This window comes from Mus caroli, unplaced genomic scaffold (assembly GCF_978045245.1).
Source record: "Mus caroli unplaced genomic scaffold, Mus_caroli_1 scaffold_10, whole genome shotgun sequence".
Taxonomy (NCBI): Eukaryota; Metazoa; Chordata; class Mammalia; order Rodentia; family Muridae; genus Mus; species Mus caroli.
This window is the reverse complement of record NW_028227265.1, coordinates 23,456,094-23,476,205: the sequence shown is the minus strand read 5'-3', so window position 1 is coordinate 23,476,205 and position 20,112 is coordinate 23,456,094. Positions and strand designations below refer to the sequence as shown.

General features: G+C 44.8%; 1 protein-coding gene across 3 annotated transcripts in view; it reads left to right on the top strand.

Moving 5' to 3' along the window:
- The window catches only part of Dus2 (dihydrouridine synthase 2), a 41,180-nt gene that overhangs the window by 644 nt on the left and 20,424 nt on the right, over positions 1-20,112 (top strand). The window contains exons 2-5 of one of the 3 annotated variants that reach the window (XM_085843614.1): positions 3,281-3,422; positions 11,860-11,905; positions 16,938-17,029; positions 18,286-18,329. In XM_085843614.1, coding sequence (XP_085699740.1) covers positions 3,297-3,422; positions 11,860-11,905; positions 16,938-17,029; positions 18,286-18,329 — 308 coding nt within the window. In that variant the 5' untranslated portion in view covers positions 3,281-3,296. Of the gene's footprint in view, positions 1-3,280; positions 3,423-11,859; positions 11,906-16,937; positions 17,030-18,285; positions 18,330-20,112 lie in introns of those variants that run through there. The other 2 variants (XM_085843616.1, XM_085843615.1) reach the window with 2 other exon arrangements.

Sequence of the window (20,112 nt, the reverse complement as noted above, 5' to 3'; positions counted from 1 at the left end):
TGGCTTCTCAGGCAGATTCCGAATTGCCTGACTAGAAGTAGAAAGAAGGGTCCCGTTACCCTCATGGAGCGATGAAACTTATCTCACATAGCACCGGTCAAGCAGACTACTTGACATGAATTTAGTGGTTCAGGTTTTTAAACTTTAATTTTTTTTTTACTTCATACTTTTTGAACATATCTGAAAAAATGGGCATCAAGTGTCTGGAGTGGGAGATAAGGTCAATGTTTGTGGATTGATTACCTGGGAGGTTCCTAACGTCTGGAGAAAGTGTTTTAATTTCATTCATTAGAGCTGGCCCTCCATATTTATAGGTGGACCTCTGTGGAATTTTCCACTGTAGAGTGAGAATATTCATGAAAAAAATGTGTCTGTACTAAATATGTATAGACATTTTTTTCTTCAATGTTACTCCCTAACAATACAGTATAACAAGTATATACATCATGTTTATATTGTATTAGTCATAAGCAGTTTGCAGATGATTTAAATCATGTGGGAGAGCGTTGGGACATAGCTTAGTGATACAGTGCTTGCCTATTAGCATTTTTGAAGTCCTGAAATCAATTCCCCCCCTAAAATCAAAAGTACATATGTATATGTGTAGGAATTTTATGTAGGGGCTTGAGTAACCTCAGATTTTGGTATCTCTGAGATTCCTAGAACCAGTCTCCTAATAGCGACCTATTTATGACTTTACCATTACATAGATTAAAATTTAGTTGAGTGTGGTGGCAAATGCTGTGAATTCCAGCACTTAAAATTCAGAGGCGCCGGGCGTGGTGGCGCATGCCTTTAACCCCAGCACTTGGGAGGCAGAGGCAGGCAGATTTCTGAGTTCGAGGCCAGCCTGGTCTAAAAAGTGAGTTCCAGAACAGCCAGGGTTACACAGAGAAACCCTGTCAGAGAAACCCTGTCTCGAACACCACCCCCCCCAAAAAAAAGTCAGAGGCAGGTAGATCTCTGAGTTGGAGGCCAGCCTGGTCTATATAGCATGTTCCAGTCAACCTGTACTGTAATAGCAAGACCCACCTTTAAAAAAAAAAAAAGGTAGGACATAGGTTATTTAATTTTATTTTCCTTCTTTATTGTAATGAGGATGCAGGCCAGGGCCTGTGCATTGGTAATAGTCAAGTGCCTTACTAGTAAGCTACAGTCCTGATGCTTGATTGTTGCCCCCGACCCTGTGCTTTCTTTCTTCATGGACCCCTGGCTAGCTTAGAGCTCACCATGCCCAGCCCCAGCCCCAACCCCAACCCCTGACTTTCTTTTTGTTCCCACAGTCTCTCCCTTCGAAGTATTTCTAGAACTGCTTACCAACCTTGTTGAATCGCTGTCATCTCTCAAGTTGATTTACTGAGTTGCCTTTGAGTTGATCTCCCTGCTGTCCGTCTGTCCGTCCGTCCCTCCCTCCATCTGTCTGGGTGCAAGCCCCTCCATGACCCCTTCCCCTGTTTGCTGTTAATACAGCAGTCAGTATGATCCTCTGAAAACATGAGTGAGCTCCTGCTACTTCCCCACTTATAACCCTTTACAGGCTCATCTTTTTGAAGAGCCAACAGTCTTGAGACTCAAAGACCTACATGATCTGAGTACTGCCCCATATCATCTAACTGCTGCTTCTAAAACATTGGACTTCCACGATTTTCCCTGTTGTGTAGTTCATGTTATCCTCCTTACGACTCCTCCAACATACCAGATTAACTTCTGCCTTGGGTCTTTCTCCCTGGCTGTCGCCTCTGTTGAGCGTTCTTCTAGATCCCTACTTGGCTAATTCACATCTCTGTTTAAGTCATATCTTTTTAATTGAAGCATACCTCAGCTTCTCTATTAAAAACTGATCCTGGGGGCTAGTGAGATGGCTCAGTGGTTAAGAGTTCAAATCCCAGCAACCACGTGGTGGCTCACAGCCATCCATAATGAGATCTGATGTCCTCTTCTGGGGTGCCTGAAGACAGCTACAGTGTACTTACATAGAATAAGTAAATAAATCTTTAAAAAGAAAAAAGGAAACCAGTCTTAATGCTTTCAGCCTTGTTTCATCTGCTTTTTTTTTTTTAATTCCTGTGTGCTACTAATTTCCCTGCACACTATATAATTGATTATTTATTTATATGCTTACTGTTTGATGCTTGTACTCCCCCACTGGGCTGGATACTCTGTGAGGCAGGAAACCGAGTCTTGCTGGTCCATTTTGTTCTCTGAGATGATGACAGCTTTCTTCCCAAGAGACCGTGACAGTGACTGGCACTTAATGAGTAGTTGTTATGACTGAACATGAACCAGAGATCAGTATTCAAAGGATCGAGAAAGCCTGCCCTGCATGACAGAAGGGATTTTTTTCCACGTATGTTTCTTTTTCTTTTTTCTTTTTCTTGTTGTTTTCATGTATATAAGGGTTTTTGCCTGCACGTGTGTCACATGTGTGCCTGGTGCCTGTGAAGGCCAGAAGACGGCACCAGGACCCCTAAAACTGGAGTTAAAGAAGGTTGCAAGCTGCCATGGAGGTCCTGGGAATCAAACTTGGGTTCTCTGCAAGAACAGCAAGTGCTCCTGACCACTGAGATTTCTCTCCAACTCTACATTTTAAAAAAAAAAAATATTTATTTACAGCCGGGCGTGGTGGCGCACGCCTTTAATCCCAGCACTTGGGAGGCAGAGGCAGGCGGATTTCTGAGTTCGAGGCCAGCCTGGTCTACAAAGTGAGTTCCAGGACAGCCAGGGCTACACAGAGAAACCCTGTCTCGAAAAACCAAAAAAAAAAAAAAAATTTATTCACTTATTTTATGTATATGAGTACACTGTAGCTGTACAGATGGTTGTGAGCCTTCATGTGGTTGCTGGGAATTAAACTCAGGACCTCTGCTTGCTCCAGCCCAAAGATGTATTTATTTATTTTATGTAAGTACACTGTAGCTGTCTTCAGACACACCAGAAGAGGGCGTCAGATCTCATTATGGATGGTGGTGAGCTACCATGTGGTTGTGGAATTTGAACTCAGGACCTTCGGAAGAGCAGTCAGTGCTTTTAACCGCTGAGCCATCTCGCCAGCCCTCTACATTTTATTTTAATTTAAAAGTATTTTTTAATTGTGTGCATGGTAGGGCTTGGTATGCATGGAGATCTGAGGACAGTGTTCAGGAGTCAGTTTTCTTCCTCTACTGCCGGTTCCAGGGATCAAACTCCAGATGGTCAGGCTTATGCAGCAAGCGCTTTTCCCCACTGAGGCAACTCACCTGCCCACCACTGTATTTCTAACCAATATTTTTACTTTCTTCAGGCATCACAGAGGAGGAATGATTGTGAACAGCCTCTCCCTGTGCTACCACAATAAGCTCATTTTAGCCCCGATGGTTCGGGTGGGGACTCTGCCAATGCGCCTCCTAGCCCTGGATTATGGAGCGGACATTGTTTACTGTGAGGTAAGGTATTCCTTTCTTTCTGGGAGTCACAGGGGAGCAGGGACAGGTTTCATCTTTAGGTATGGCAGTGTGTGGGAGACCGAGGAGGCAGAATGGGACCTCCACTCATGATCTCTCACTAAAGTCAAAAGAGATCCACACGCATGATACTGATGAGTTCTGTTGGTCCTGATGCCCTCAGGACTTGGGCAGTAGAAGGCTGTGGGTCAGATGGGCAGATAGATAATTTGTCATGTCACTGCCCAGGCCCCATTCAGTACACCCGTGAACTAGTTGAAGTTCGGAAGAAGAGAAAGAGAATGAGAATCGGAGTAAGAAGGACGGACGTTGACGAGGTTGGTGTTGGTAGTCACAGGATTTTTTTGGGCACTAAGTCAGTAAGTGTATCCATTGGCTGCCCCAGAGATATTAGGGCTTTAGAGTCAGGTTCAGAAAGATCTGATAGGAAAATGGAATTGCTGGAGTAAGCAGACGCGGGACAATGAGGGAGTGTTCTCAGTTGAGCACTTATCAGAAATAGCTGAAGATAGTTCTGTTATCCATGGCTGTTGAGATGTGTGTGTTGGGGGGTAAGAGGAGGCTTCACACCTTGTATCAGGAACAGGCAGAGGAAATGAAGCAGGATACTTCCTCCAACTGGGGCCACATCTCTGCAAGTCTCTGACACCTCTCAGTCATATCTGTAGATTGACTTATTGATGAAACCTAAACCCCCTTTTGGAAATGTTACAATAGAGATTAATCCTTTAACAAATGTGGTTTTTGGTTTTTTTTTTAAATTTTATTATTATTATTATTGGAGATAGCATCTTAATATCCCAGCCTAGCCCAGAGTCTATACTGTTGCCTCAGTTTCCCAAGTGCTAATCTTAGATGTGAGAGCTACCTCGCTTAGATCCAGCTACATAAGACCCAGCTCAACAAATATAAAAACAAAAATACTCTATAGCTAATCAACCAAATAGCTGACCATCCAAATAAACAAATGAACTACGAGAAGAAAGCCAGAAGGTATTTGATAAGAGAGTGAGGCAGCTGGGAACAGCCAAGGTATATTAGAGGGCTCGGGGCTGAGGCGTGAATAGCAAGCCAGGAAGTAGAAATTGGGCTGTCAGGTGTTTAAGGGTAAGTGGGGCAGGGAGAGTGCCGGCGAGTATAGGAAGTTTGAGGTTTGAGAGGAGAGTATAAAGGAAGTTGTTTGTAGATGACTTGCATGTTTGTAGACTAAGAGGAAGGAAGACAAACACACGGGGTGGGGCAGGGTGATAGGCAAGGTCAGGTCTTGGGAGACCCGTCAGGCTTTTGTTCTCAGTGCCAGAGATGGAATCTAGCTAGGGCTTTGCGTAGACCTTCAACCATGAGTTATGTTCCAATTTAAGGTTCTTTTAACAAAATGTTCATGTGTGGGGGAGCTGGGGGTGCATGGGAAAGTCCCGTGACGACCTGGGGGAGGGTGGCTCTCTAGTGCCCTCTTGGGTTCTTCAGACCAAACTTAGGCCATCAAGCTTGTTCAGGAGGCCTTTTACTTGCTGGGCCGCTGTACTGGCTCCAGGATTGTTTTTTTTTTTTTTTTTTCCCCCCGAGACAGGGTTTCTCTGTGTAGCCCTGGCTGTCCTGGAACTCACTCTGTAGACTAGGCTGGCCTCGAACTCAGAAATCACCTGCCTCTGCCTCCCGAGTGCTGGGATTAAAGGCGTGCGCCACCACAGCCCTGGACACAGGATGTTTTTAGGGGAGATGAAACATTCCTTCCTTAAAAGGGAGGCCATAGACTTCCTGAAGTAAACAACTCAGGAAGGCTTCCGGAAGTTCCTGAAACAAATATACCAGGCTCCTCCCACCCCAAGCATACATAAGTGGTAAGGACTTCTTTTTTTTTTTTTTTTTAAAGATGTATTTATTTATTTATTATATGTAAGTACACTGTAGCTGTCTTCAGACACTCCAGAAGAGGGCGTCAGATCTCGTTACAGATGGTTGTGAGCCACCATGTGGTTGCTGGGATTTGAACTCCAAACCTTCGGAAGAGCAGTCGGGTGCTCTTACCCACTGAGCCATCTCACCAGCCCCTGGTAAGGACTTCTAAAAAGCACTCTCTCTGATTAGTTAAGCCACCTGGGAGAGACAGACTGGCTGAGCTATCTAAAAGCGGCTCAGACCAACTGAGCTGCGGAATAGAGACAATCTCCAATCTATCTGGCTGCCTGAAAGTTGTACAATATACTCTACATGTCTGTCTTTTAAGAGTTGTCATTCATTCTGTTCCTGTATGTAACTCCTCACCCACACTCCTAAAGTAAGGCGAATAAAATTCATTGGCTCATTATAATCTAAACAAACAAACAAACAAACAAACAAACAAACAAAAATCCCTCACTGGTTCACAAAGTTGGACTCTGTACTTGGCTCTGAAACCTTGTCTTGAAAAACCAAAAAAAAAAAAGAAAAAAAAGAAAAGAAAAGAAAAAGAAAAACAAGGGTGTTCTGTCAGCTGCCACTCCTGGTTAACATCTGCTTTCTTTGCAAGGCTTAGAGTATTGTCTAGACAGTGTGTAAGTTTGGGCCACGATCAAAGTCAGAGACACTCCCAGAAGCACTGCCAAGGTTGAGGTGGCTATTGGGTGGTGGCCATGTTGAGACATAAGCAGGTAGACACACAGTAAAGTTGGATAGGATGGCATTAGTCATTTTAGCAGAAACTTGTAGAAGGTAAAGCCCTTGTCCTGTCCCGTGGAGATATTAGTGTAGAATTTGACTGGCAGCTGGTATGCTAGCTCACAGCCCTATGGAACAGAAAGCTCAGAAGCCTGAGGGGTTGGCTGTGGGGTTTGTCCCAGGTTGGGGATATGCATACTGTTACTTAACAGTAAAGTAGGGCCAGGGGTTTCTAAGATGGTGGCAAGGTGAAGTGGGGGGGTAAGAGGAAGAAGGGAGGAAGTATTCCCCAGAAAGATCCCCCCCCCCCCCGCTTTCTTTCTATATTAAAGGCAGGTCTATTGGAAAGCTGTTCTCCCGTGTTCACTGGGCCCAAGGACCAAGGCTTGGGAAGTCACCATGTGGATAGAGGAGGTGGGAGAGGGAGGGAGAAAGAGAGAAGGGGACATGCATGCAGAGAGAAAAGAGGAGAAACCCTGTTTTATCAAGACAATGTTATTGTAACTCAGACTGTCCCCAAACTGTATACATGTCTAAGGCTAGCCTTGAAATCTAGATCTTCCTGACTCCAGCCCTCAAGTGCTGCGAATTCTGCAATTACAGGTATCTGCCATCAGGCATGTGGCTTTTCCAAAAATTTAAGGCAGAGGGCAGAAGGGATGTTTTTGAGTGGAGGCTACAGAAGCTCACATCCTTGTTTTAGAGAATTGTGATAGGAATTGGCTGTAAGCAGGTCCATAAGCCTTTCCCATGTTAGAATATGCCTGGATAGGGAGGAACATGTCTCCTGGGTGTAGGAATTAAAGGCTGCACTACCATGGCCAGCAGACAATGGTTTCCTTTTCTTTGCTTAGGGACAACCCTACATGCTCCAGCAGAACAGTAGAGAGACGTTGCAGGTCTTCACCAGGGCAGCCCCTTTTTGCCAACCAGGTTCAGAGGATGATGGATTCTAGGGCCCCCAGCTTACCTGCTGTTCTACTGCATGCCTGTCCAGTTGTGTCCTTCCAGGGTCACTTCTAAGCTCACAGTGAATGGTGTCCCTCTCCCTTGGACTTGTGCTTTCTGTTCTGTCTTCATCAATGGATGGTCATCAGCTCCATGTCCCATCTCCCTAGTTTTGTTCCTTTAGTGGAAATGAGACTTGACCCATGGAGTGCTGGCACCTTGTCCCTGCCGTGCCCACCTGCGGGTTTCATGTACCAGAGCAGGCGGTGGGCAGGGCTTCTGCTCCTTAGAGTCATCAGCTCACCTGGGCTTGAGGTGAGCTGTTCTGGGCCCAGCTTCTCAGTGTTGCAGTGATGCCACCATTTATATATGTGCTGATCTTCTTTTGACCCTCGTTCTTCCCGAGAACCCAGAGAGCCAGAACATGGGCAGTTTTCACTGAGAGAGATGTAGAATATAATACGAGAGTAGGCGGGAGGGATGGCCTCCACGGTACAGCGCTTGTCCTAAGTGGTTTGACAGCCTAAGTCATCTGCACTAATGAGGGTTATGGAAGCTGTGCAGCGGGAAGAATCTGCCTGCCAGGTTCCAGTGTCAGCTCATTCTGTGGGGATCCTTGGGGTGGTCCAAGCCATTTAGAAACTAGGGGCCCAGGGTTTATGTGGTCATTTTAGTATGGCCTCCCTTTCTCACTTTCCCACTCTTTCTTCCTCTCTTCCCATTCTTTCTTCCCTCCTCTCTCTTGTCTTGAGATAGGGTGGCTGAGGCTAAGCTAGCTCCAGGCTTACTATATGGCTGAGAATGTCTTGGACCCTCCTGACTCCATCTCCCAAGTGCTGGTATTGTGGTATTGGATTAGTCAGGCTTCTCCAGAGGAGCAGAACTGTGAGTGTGTGTGTGTGTGTGTGTCTGAGCGTCTGAACTGAGATTCTTGTACTTAGCGGTCAGACACTTTACCAGTTGGGCCATTTACCCAGCCTCCACACCCAGTTTTTGTTTTTTTGTTTTTTGGGGTTTTGCTTTTTGTTGTTGTTTGTTTTGTTTTAATATGGGTGTCGGCGACTGAATTGGGTCATCAAGCATTTTACTGGATGAGCTATTGCTCCAACTTGAAAAGCACGTTTTACCAGTAAATGTGACTAATTCTTTCAGGGTCCTGCTCAAATTTGGAGTGGAAATTCCACATACTTTAGCCCTGTTTGATGTGCTCTATGCTGAGAGAGTTGGTACAAGGAACAAAGATGTTTTTGCTAGAGGTGTCAGTCCTAAGCCTCACACCCAGCCCCAGCTCTGAGGACAGCAGGGAGAGAAGCAGGTGCCTCTCTTGCTTGGCTTGGGACCAGAGTCTGACTATTGGGCATGGTACAGTGTGGTTACAGTGCCCCCTGGTGGAGTCAGAGTTGCTCTACAGGCCAGCATCAATCCAAACTGCCTGGATGTTCTTTCTCGGTGAATCACATGGTTGATCTGTGAGATTACGGAATCAAGTCGGTTTACCCACCTTGTAAGAGGTATTCCAATAGTCCAAACTGTAAGGAGACATGACTTATTTTCTTTGTGTATATATTGGCTTTTTTTTTTTGTTTTTTCGAGACAGGGTTTCTCTGTATAGCCCGGGCTGTCCTGGAACTCACTTTGTAGATCAGGCTGGCCTCGAACTCAGAAATCCACCTGCCTCTGCCTCCCGAGTGTTGGGATTAAAGGCATGCGCCACCACGCCCGGCTATATTGGCTTTTTGAGGCAGGGTCTTATAATATTGTAGCTGTGTTAGGCCTGCAACTTACTGTGTTGGCCAAGTTGGCCCAGATTCCCAGGGATCTGCCTGCCTGTTTCCTGATGCTGGGATTAACGGCAAACGCCACCACATCTGATAAGATTAGTTTTTCATTTTTATTTTATATATAATGGGTGTTTCCCCTGCACGTCTATCAGTTGTGTGACACGATTCCTGAGGAGATGTGAGCAGATGTCTCTCAGTCTAGATATGGAACCAACAACAGATCAAGAAGTCCAGCTTGGGGAGCCAAAGCTTTATTGAGGTTATTTATAGGAATAGGGTCAGGGGTTACTTATAAAAGTAGAAATGACCCAAAAAAGCAAGGCCCGCTCAAGCATGGCTGAAAACTCACAAAAGCTGGAGCCTTGGAGCGCACTGCACAGCCTGCAGGGAAGCTCATCACGCTGGAGGGCGCACGTTCCCGTCAGCTCAGCTGCTCTTCGTTTATTCTAAGCAGTTCTGCAGGTTCCTACTGTCAGGGAGCTTCTCCCTGGCTGCTGGAGCTGAGCCTCTTCCAAGTGGATGAGCTGGTCTGAGAGTGTTTCTCAGTGGTCCTTACTGCATATATATATATATATTTATATATATATATACACACACATATATATTTATATGTTCCATTGTGTATCTGTAGCCCATTGCCTATTCGTCTATTCATCAGTGCACATTGGGTTGCTTCTGTCTCTCTCTCTCTTTCTCTGTCTCTCTCCCTCTCTCTCATTTTTGTTTTGTTTTTTTTTTTTTTTCCAGACAGGGTTTCTCTGTATAGCCCTGGCTGTCCTGGAACTCACTCTGTAGACCAGGCTGGCCTCGAACTCAGAAATCCACCTGCCTCTGCCTCCCAAGTGCTGGGATTAAAGGTGTGAGCCACCAGTGTCCTGCTGCTTCTGTCTCTTAAGATTGTGAAAATGCTGCAACTATCTCTTTGAGATCTTACTTTCAATTAGCATATATGCTCAGAAGTGAGGTTTCTGGACCTTTCCCCTGCCCCCTGGTACTGAGTGTTGAATCTAAGGTCTCACACACGTAGGCAGGATACCTCTCCACCTTTTTATTTTTAGATTTATTTATTTATTTATTTTATGTGAGTACAATGTCGCTGTCTTCAGACACACCAGAAGAGGGCATCAGATTTCATTACAGATGGTTGTGAGCCACCATGTGGTTGCTGGGAATTGAACTCAGGATCTCTGGAAGAGCAGTCAGTGCTCTTAACCACTGAGCCATCTCTCTAGCCCCCTATCCAGCTTTTTAAAAGAAAAATTGGCCTAGTGTGATGGCTCAGTGGGTAGAGGTACTTTCTGCTAAGTTGGACAACCTGAGTTCCATCTGAGTCTCACGTGGTAGAAGAATTGAATGGGCTCTCAAGTTTTTGATAACCACATGTGCACCACACACACACACACACACACACACACACACACATATTGGTATATATATAACAAATCACATGTGCACCAACTTTATGTGTAACAAGTAGATGTGATGAAACAGTTTTTAAAAAAAGGTGGAGAGCAATTGAGGAAGGCATTTCACATCAATATCTGGCCTTCACACACAACTTCATGGACATGTGCTTCTGCACACACATGTGCATTCACTCATACAGCATATATGCACACTGAATGCTTTCCCATTTCCACTGTCCTTTTGCCTATTGGACATTTCCCACCCCTTGGGACACCACAGAATTACTCAAACTTGACTGTGGTTGTTTGTCCAGGACCGAATATTAGACTTAGATGATTTGAATGTTATAAAGAAAGAATAGACACAGAAGTACATAGAACAGAACTGGATAGTGGGGGTGCACGCCTTTAATCCCAGCACTTGAGGCAGAGGCAGGCAGATCTCTGAGTGAAAGGCCAGCCTGGTCTACAGAGTGAGTTCCAGGACAGCCAGGATAACACAGGGAAACTCTGTCTTGAAAAACCAAACAAGGGCTGGTGAGATGGCTCAGCAGGTAAGAGCACCCGACTGCTCTTCCAAAGGTCCAGAGTTCAAATCCCAGCAACCACATGGTGGCTCACAACCATCCGTAACGAGATCTGACTCCCTCTTCTGGAGTGTCTGAAGACAGCTACAGTGTACTTACATATAATAAATAATAAAAAAAAAAAGAAAAAAAAAAAAGAAAAACCAAACAAACAAGGAGGGAAGGGAAGAAAGACATGACAGACAGACAGCTATGGAACATGTTCACGTACATGTTGATTATATTGAGAGAAGCCCACGGAGGCCATCAGGTCCTTTCTTTGGTCATCCCCACAGCACTCCTCTCCATGCAATGGTACCTACCAGGCTCAGGTTGTGGTCTGTTTAAGCTCATGAGAAGAGAGCGTGGGGATGACTGTCTTGTATGATAGTTCTTTACTTTCTTCTTTTGGATGCCAGAGTCCATGGCCATGAGCTTCAGATTTGTTTTGACATCTGCTTAAATACTCACTGGACATAGCAGAACAGTGTCAGATCCAACCAAGAATTACCGATCAGTAGACATTACATTTCCCTCCACTTATAATGCTGAGTTTGAAGAAATCTCTTCTCTCTCTCTGTCCCGAGTCTGCTGGAATATCTTACCCAGGTGTGGGGCTCACCGCTTTGTTTACAGACAGGGAGCTGAGTAGAGTTTTCTTTCCTGTGCTTGTCTCAGATCTTCCTCTTTGGGCTTTTACTCTGTAGCTCTGATTTTGCCCGTCTGTTCCCTGGAGCCCTTCACGGCCTGCCCTTTGTCTGGCGATCGCAGTGGGAGGCTCTCTGAAGTGCTGGAGCTTGAACTGAGTCTAGTCTTAGGGACACTGTCTCAGTGCGTCTGGATCCTGGATCTTTCTCTTTTCAGCACTCTGAATGGCTTATCCTCTGATAGCTCCAAATTCCTCCAGGGTCCTGGAGAAAACAGCAGATGCACCGTAGCTCACCCAGGGCTTAGGGCGTCCCCAAAGCCATGACTTGTCAGTAGTGTGGTTACCGGCTAAACAGTGGTCATCGGGAACGTAATGAAGTCCTTCCATCTGTGCGCAAGACTGACAAGTGTCTTCCGATCGATTCCTCTGCAGGAGCTGATTGACCTTAAGATGCTCCAGTGCAAGCGAGTTGTAAACGGTGAGTGCAGCATGGGCCTTGGGATTCTGTGGGTGCCCAGCTGGCTCAAGCAGGTCTGTCACTGCCCCTGCCCAGGATCCTTCCCTGTAATTGCACAGATCACGTGCTCCTTTAGTCGCTTCTCTTCAGAGGCAGTGACAAGAGCCACGTCCTTCCGAGAGTCAGAGGTGCAGTTCATTGGTAGAGTGCTTGCCTAACGTATTTGAAAGTTTTGGTCCTCAGCATCAAATAAATAAATAAATAGACTAATAATGAATTAGTTGTAAAGCAGGCTACAGATGCCTTTCTCTGATAGCGATGAAAGCAAAGAAATGTCTGTAGTCATAGTGTAGGCAGGACTTTAGGGGCCCAGGAGTAAGGAGAGCTTTAGTACTGGACACACCTCAGACACGTAGTAGTTTCTTAATAGTGAAATGAGAGTCATAAGCCTAGTTTTACCTAATTCAGAGTTAGATTGTGGCTCAGCAGAGGTAAAGCAGCAGTCAACACTTCACACACCTCAAGCTCTCACTGTGTTCAGCCACCAGGTCATCCCTTTTAGACTGTGGGGTGGGCGTGGCTGTGGCGCATTGAGATTCTCGGCTGCTTTACTGATGAGCCGGATTATGCTTTGATAAGCATTGTAATCACTAAGGGTCTAGAGGTTTTGCTTGTTTTCTTAGGCTGTCGGGGATCCTGCTGTGTAGTGGAGGATGCTTTTGTACTCCTGATACTCCTGGCTCCACCTTTTAAGTGCTAGGATTACAGTTGTTTAGTATGCTTATTTTAAATTTATATTTTATTTTGTGTTATGAAAATTCAGAGTTAGGCATGATGGTGCACACCTTTAATCCCAGCACTTGGGAACAAACTAGGGCTGCAAAGATGGCTCAGTGGTTAAGAGCATTGACTGCTCTTCTACAGGACCTGAGTTCAATTCCCAGCACCCACATGTTATTGTCTGTAACCCCAAGATCTGACACCTTTGCACAGACATACATTCAGCAAAATACTAATGCACATAAAATAAAAATAAATTATAAAAAATAAAACAAAAGCCGGGCGCCTGGTGGCACACGCCTTTAATACCAGCACTCAGGAAGCAGAGGCAGGCGGATTTCTGAGTTCGAGGACAGCATAGTCTATAAAGTGAGTTCCAGGATAGCCAGGGCTACACAGAGAAACCCTGTCTCGAAAAACCAAAATAAATAAATAAATAAAAATAAAAAATAAAATAAAATAAAACAAGTAATACATTTCAGTATTACTTGGCCAGAGGTAGTAATGTATGCCTGTAACTTCATCATTTTGTCAGGGGATTAGGAATCCATGGTCTGATTTTGAGACTTTGTCCAAAATAAATTTTATTATTACAGATCTGTATAGATTAGAAAACAAAATGCTCTGGAGTCATACACCTGAAGTGGAAATCCCAAGGGAGAGAGTGTTTATATTCCTGCACACGATAAGCACGCACATATGTAAATGTGACCTGTCTATGTCTGTCTCATCCCAGGGCATTTCACCTCAAGACGGCTTTGCCACTTGCTTTTCTGCCAGGACATTCTTCTGTCAGGAACTATAGCTGATATCAGAATGGTGGCATCAGCTCCTTAGTGGGATTCTCCAGTGTCTTGCTGTTCCACCAATGCATTCTTTTTTTTTTTTTTTTTTTCAAAGATTTATTTATGTGAGTACACTGTAGCTATCTTCAGACACACCAGAAGAGGGCATTAGATCTTATTACAGATGGTTGTGAGCCACCATGTGGTTGCTGAGAATTGAACTGAGGACCTCTGGAAGAGCAGTCAGTGCTCTTACCTGCTGAGCCATCTCTCCAGCCCCCCCACCAATGCATTCTAAGCGTGCCAGTTTTGTATGATTCTTCTCACTGTGTTCAGCCACCAGGTCGTCCCTTTTAGACTGTTGTGGGTGATTCACCAGAGAAGACCTCCAGATAGGAATGTAAGCAATAGAAAGTCTTTATTAGCCAGACAGCAACTGCACTTGACGTTTGGGATCCCAGTGTAGCCCTGAGCTTTTCTCAGGTTGAGCTTTTCAGCAGAAAAAACACGTTCTGGGGCTGGTGAGATGGCTCAGTGGGTAAGAGCACCCGACTGCTCTTCAGAGTTCCAGAGTTCAAAATCCCAGCAACCACATGGTGGCTCACAACCATCCGTAACGAGATCTGGCGCCCTCTTCTGGAGTGTCTGAAGACAGCTTCAGTGTACTTACATATAATAAATAAATCTTTAAAAAAAAAAAAAAAAAAAAAAAAAAAAAAAAAAAAAACACGTTCTGGGTTGACTTGCTTCTGTTAACAAAAACAGGTAGCAGAAGTAGAACTACAGAGGCAAAAAGCAAGGCTTGCACATGTAGCTACTTTCCCGGAACTACAGACCTGGACTGATTAGACCTTCATTTTGGCAGGTGTACTGTCTAAGTGCTGACTTTGGCTGCCTGAATGGTACTTTGATGATGGAGTCAGTGGGCTAATGTTAACCGTTGTCTGCTCAGTCTGGGGTGCTAATACTAGCTTTAATTTGTGGGAGTGCTTTAAAGATCTCTTGTAGTCTTAAGATGGTATTTGCCATCTGTTACACTGGATCTTTCTCATGTAGTAATCTATATTATGTATAAAGAGTAAATGAGAAATTTACAAAAGAAGATTAAGAGGGACACAAGAACCTGTGTTTTTATCAAAACAACCACAGCAAATTAGGAATAAGAGCCAGGAATGGTGGTGCACACCATAATCCCGAGTAGAAGCAGGACTATCTTTGTGAATTTGAGTCCACTTGATCTACATAGCCAGCTCTAGGACATCCAAGACTACATAGAGAACACACGCACACACACACACACACACACACACACACACACACACACACAGAGTTGATGAGATATGATCAACTTATTTGTAGTTATGTTCTATAAAGTTGCTACTGAGAACACTAATTATACAGTTGTGGAACCATCAGCTCCAAGGAGAAACGAAATGAGACTTAGTACCAGGCTTAGGGTTGCACTCCTGTAGTCTCAGCATTGGGAGGTGAAAGGAAGAAGACCAGGAGTTCAAGGCAAGTTTAAAGCCAACATGGGCTATTAACATGGGTATCGCATGCACACGGTACACAGCATGTATACAGACAAAACACCACCTGTACATATAAAAAATATTTTAAAAAATCAAATCACACAGAATTAGATTTCTTTAGGCCTCTGGTCACATTTTCATCAGTTGATCAGCATATAACTTGTTTTATGTGTGTTACTATTCAAAGTCATGATATTTAATATATACCACAGCATATATATGTACACATATACATCATAGCCAATAGTAGTATATATAATTTCATGCCTGAAAACAGATGAACTAGAGCTAGGGATGCAGTTCAGTGGTAGAATATTCGCCTAGCATGTGGGAGGTCATTGGGAGAAAAGAAACCTGCGAGGTATGATCTACACCTTTAATTCCACCATTGGAAGGCAGAGGCAGAAAGGTCCAGACTTCGAGACTTGAGCTACATAATTTCTAGTACATGTGTTTTGGCCATTAAGCTCATCTCAGCTTTTTTGTTGTTGTTGTTAATTAGAAATAGTATTTGAGGGATAGACAAATGGATCACTGGTTATGAATACTGGCTGCTCTTGCAGGGGACCAGGTTCAGTTTTCAGTATCCTCATGGTAGCTCACAAACCATCTCTAGCTCCAGTCCCAGGGGATACAATGTTCTCTCTGGCCTTTGCGAGCAGCAGGCACACAAGTGGTGCACAGATAAACATGCAGGCAAGACATCCAGAACCATAAAATACAATGATTTTTTTTTTTTTAATGACAAAGAAAGAAACACTGTTAGAAATACTACACATAGCCGGGCGTGGTGGCGCACGCCTTTAATCCCAGCACTCGGGAGGCAGAGGCAGGCGGATTTCTGAGTTCGAGGCCAGCCTGGTCTACAAAGTGAGTGCCAGGACAGCCAGGGCTACACAGAGAAACCCTGTCTCAAAAAACCAAAAAAAAAAAAAAAAAACCAAAAAAAAAAAAAAAAAAGAAATACTACACAGCACCTTATCACTATGCCTGAAACCATTCATTCATTCGTTCATTCATTCATTCATTCATCTTTAATCAGGGTTTCTCAGTGTATTCCTGGCTGTCCTGCAACTCACTGTGTAGACCAGCTGTCCTCAAACTCAGAGATCCATCTGCCTCTGCCTCCCAAGTGCTGGGATTAAAGGCATGTGCCACCATCCAATGCTTAGGGTCTAATTAAACAATGAGAGTACCAACATAAAACAAACCAAAGCTGTCAAGAAATGCACTAAATATGACCTTTTTTTTTTTTGAGGTCTCATGTAACCTAGTCTGGCATTGACCTCATTGTGTAGGTGAAGAGTAAACTCCTTCCTCAGCCTTCCAAGGGTGGGCTTACCAGTGTGCACCATCATGCCTAGCTCTGACAGATATGACACTAGGGAAACAAATGAGAGTATCCCCTTGTTTGATCTGAGCTAGGAAAGTGACTCAACTTGTGTGTGTGTGCCATGTCTCATCCATTTATAAATAACTAGAAATATTGAAAGTATCGATTTGCGGGTTGTAAATGAATTTCAGTAGATAAGTGAATTTGCCACTATTCGGGTAATCAGGAAGGTTGGGTGACGCCGTGCAGTCAGACTCCACTCATGCTGCCTGGGCACTACATAGCTAAGACACCATAGCTTTGCTGACACCTTAGAGCACCGCTTTCTGGAGCAGTTTGGGCTCAAGTTTCATATATGTTCCTTTCTCCCAGCTATAATGCCAATAGCATTCTAAATGCAGAGCACTAACTATAAACATGTCATCTACCATGATTGTAAAGTGAACCACATCACTTTGAAAACAGACCATCACTAGCAACTCAGACGCTTCCCGGGTAGAATATATATCTAGGATGCACTCTCTTCCCTCTCCAGGTTGTAGTCTTGTTGTGGCCTCCAGGGCTCAGGCTGGCTGGAACTTGCATCTTAATGGTGTGGCCCATGTGCTTGTGTTTTTGTGCAGAGGTGCTCAGCACAGTGGACTTTGTTGCTCCGGATGACCGAGTAGTCTTCCGTACGTGTGAAAGAGAACAGAGCAGGGTGGTCTTCCAGATGGTAAGAGACACCTCCCACTCCAGTGTTCCGCATCCTCTCTGTTCCCTGGAAGTTCCTAATTCATACTATGTCTGCCAGTCTTAAATGCCTGTACGTACCCTGCTGTACAATGGTGGCGTCCTATGATTGGCTTGAATGTTTTCCAGAGATCGGTTCTTGATTAGGTACCATGTTGGGGACTGTGGAAATTAAGTTGTTGCAGTCAGTTTGATGCCTGCCGTCTCAAACTTATTTAATTACAAATTACCTGTTTGGCATGATTTCTGTATTTTTTTAATCATTAGAATTGATTATTCTGAGCCGGGCGTGGTGGTGCACGCCTTTAATCCCAGCACTCGGGAGGCAGAGGCAGATGGATTTCTGAGTTTGAGGCCAGCCTGGTCTACAAAGTGAGTTCCAGGACAGCCAGGGCTATACAGAGAAACCCTGTCTCTAAAAACCAAAAAAAAAAAAAAAAAAAAAAAAAAAAGATTTATTTATTCTATGTAAGTACACTGTAGCTGTCTTCAGACACTCCAGAAGATGGCATCAGATTTTGTTACGGATGGTTGTGAGCCACCATGTGGTTGCTGGGATTTGAACTCTGGACCTTTGGAAGAGCAGTCAACGCTCATAACCACTGAGCCATCTCACCAGTCCCTTTAAGTAAAATTTTATTACATTACCTGTGTGTGTGTGCGTGTGTGTGTGTGTGTGTATGCTTGGGCTATAGTGCGTATGTAGAGGTAAGGGGATAACTTGCAAGAATCAGTTCTGTCTTCTAGGTCCCAGTGATTGATCTCAAGTTGACATTCTTGGCGGAAAGAGCCTTTTCCCACTGAGCAGTCTTGCTGGCCACCACCTGGTTTTTAATGTGGGCGTCAGTGCTCTGAACTCTGACCTCGTGCTTGCATAGCAAGTACTTTATTTACTGAGCCACCTCTCCAGCCCCTGCATTGTTTTTTAATGTTTGAAAGTTACTGTGATGTTAATGAGATTGTCTAGGCCTTCCAAGCCCATCTTTTTCTTTGGTTGCTGAGTAAGTCTAGAGTACTGGTCTCTTAAAAACAAACAAACAAAAAACAAACAAACACTGCTGAGTTACTGTTCCATCCCTAAGTGGGCCTGAGTCTTATACTTGCTGGCATGTGTATATGCATGCATGCATGTATGTGTGTGTGTGTGTGTGTGTGTATGTGTAAGATACCAATAGGTGTGTTTGTCTACATGTGTGCACTTGTGTCAAGACAGGTTGATGTAGCTTCTTGTGTTCCCAGGGGACTTCAGACGCAGAGCGAGCCCTTGCTGTGGCCAGGCTTGTGTAAGTTCTTCCCTCCTTGGGAATGCCTTGTCTCTTCTGTAAGCTGTGAGACCTTCATGTCAGTAGCAACCCATCCTTTGCTTCTTAGCCCCTTACTTTCTTTTTCAGGAGAAGGGTATTGGGTTTCTTTCTCTGTGGTGTCTGAAGGCTGGTCTGGGACTCCTGTATACCTGCTCTGGTTGTACCCCAGAGTTCCTCTATGTGGTTGTACCCCAGAGGTCCTCTATGTGGTTGTATCCCAGAGTTCCTCTATGTGGTTGTATCCCAGAGGTCCTCTATGTGGTTGTACCCCAGAGGTCCTCTATGTGGAGCCCTCCTTTTAATGTTTATTCATGGGTTTCCCTTTCCAGGGATTCTTCTGGGAGTCCTGCAGCTTTAATTTCATGGAATGAGATAAGATACATTCCTTCCAGAGTCAGTCAGTGGTCAGGAGGATCCATGGTTAAGGTGGTGGCCTTTGGAGTTAAAGCAGAGCTCAGTTGGAATTTAGGCTTTGCTATTTGGTAACTGTGTGAACTTAGGTAGCTATCTTAGTTAGGGTTTCCATTGCTGTGAAGAGACACTATGACCAACGAAGACTCTTACAGAGGCATACATTTAATTGGGGCTGACTTACAGTTTCAGAGGTTCAATCTGGTATCATCATGGAGGGCATGGTAGCATCCAGGCAGACACGGTGATCTAGAAGGAAATGAGTGTTCTCCATGGCGATCCAAAGGCAGCTAGAAGGAGACTGACTCTTCTGCACTGTGTGGAGCTTAAGCATAGGACTTCAGGGCCTAACCCCACAGTGACTCACTTCCCCCAACAAGTCTACACCTACTCCAACAAGGCCATACCTCCTAATAGTGTCCCTTCCCATGGACCAAGCACATTCAAAACACCACAGTAACTTACCTAGTGTCATTGAGGACTTGGTTCTCTTCCTTATAAAATGATGTCTATCAATCTCTGGCATTATAGGGAGCAGCAAATGAAATAAAGCATGTCATGTCTTTGCAACATGGGGCACATCATGAGTGCTTCGTATTAGCTTTTGTGATTGATGACAGTGAGAGTAAGAAAGAACTCAGACCTTAACTGCTGCAAACCACATACCGCTTTAATCCAGTGGATGAGGTGAAGATCTTTTCTGGATCACAGAATGCTTGGGAGGAAACCAGTTGTGCAGCTCAGCAAATGAAGCCAGTCTAATACAACTACCAGCTCCCCCTTCTCCTCCTCCTCCTCCCCATCCTCCTCCCCCTCCCCTCCTCCTCCCTCTCCTCCTTTCCCTCCCCCTCCCCCTCCTCCTTCTATCCCTCCTCCTCCTTCTCCTCCTCTCCCTCCCCTACTTCTTTTTCTATTTTTTGTAACCCAGGCTGGCCTCCAACCTGTGATCTTCTTGCCTCCACTTTCTGAGTTCTGGAATTACATATGTCCCACCACACCTGGCTCAGTTTAGTAACTTTTGCAGAAGATATGCTCTGCAATGGGCCCTGTGCTCACACCACCTTTCTACGTTGACAAATGGTTCCCATTACCCCAGTCAAAACGATGGCCCTAGGATGGAGTTCAGGGTCACTCAGTATTTGAACTACCTGACCTGACACTCAGCATGGTAAAGTCCTGGGCATCCAGCTCCTCATAGATGTGTATTCGTTATGTCTACTCACGGGAGGCAGTTGCATTTGGGGGAAGGGCTCTGTTTCTGATTGTCACCTTTTGTCATTGAGAGTTAGTGTGCTTCACAGGCCCAGGAGGCTGAGGAGATTCAGGAGCCCAGACCCCTTACCTTCATGGA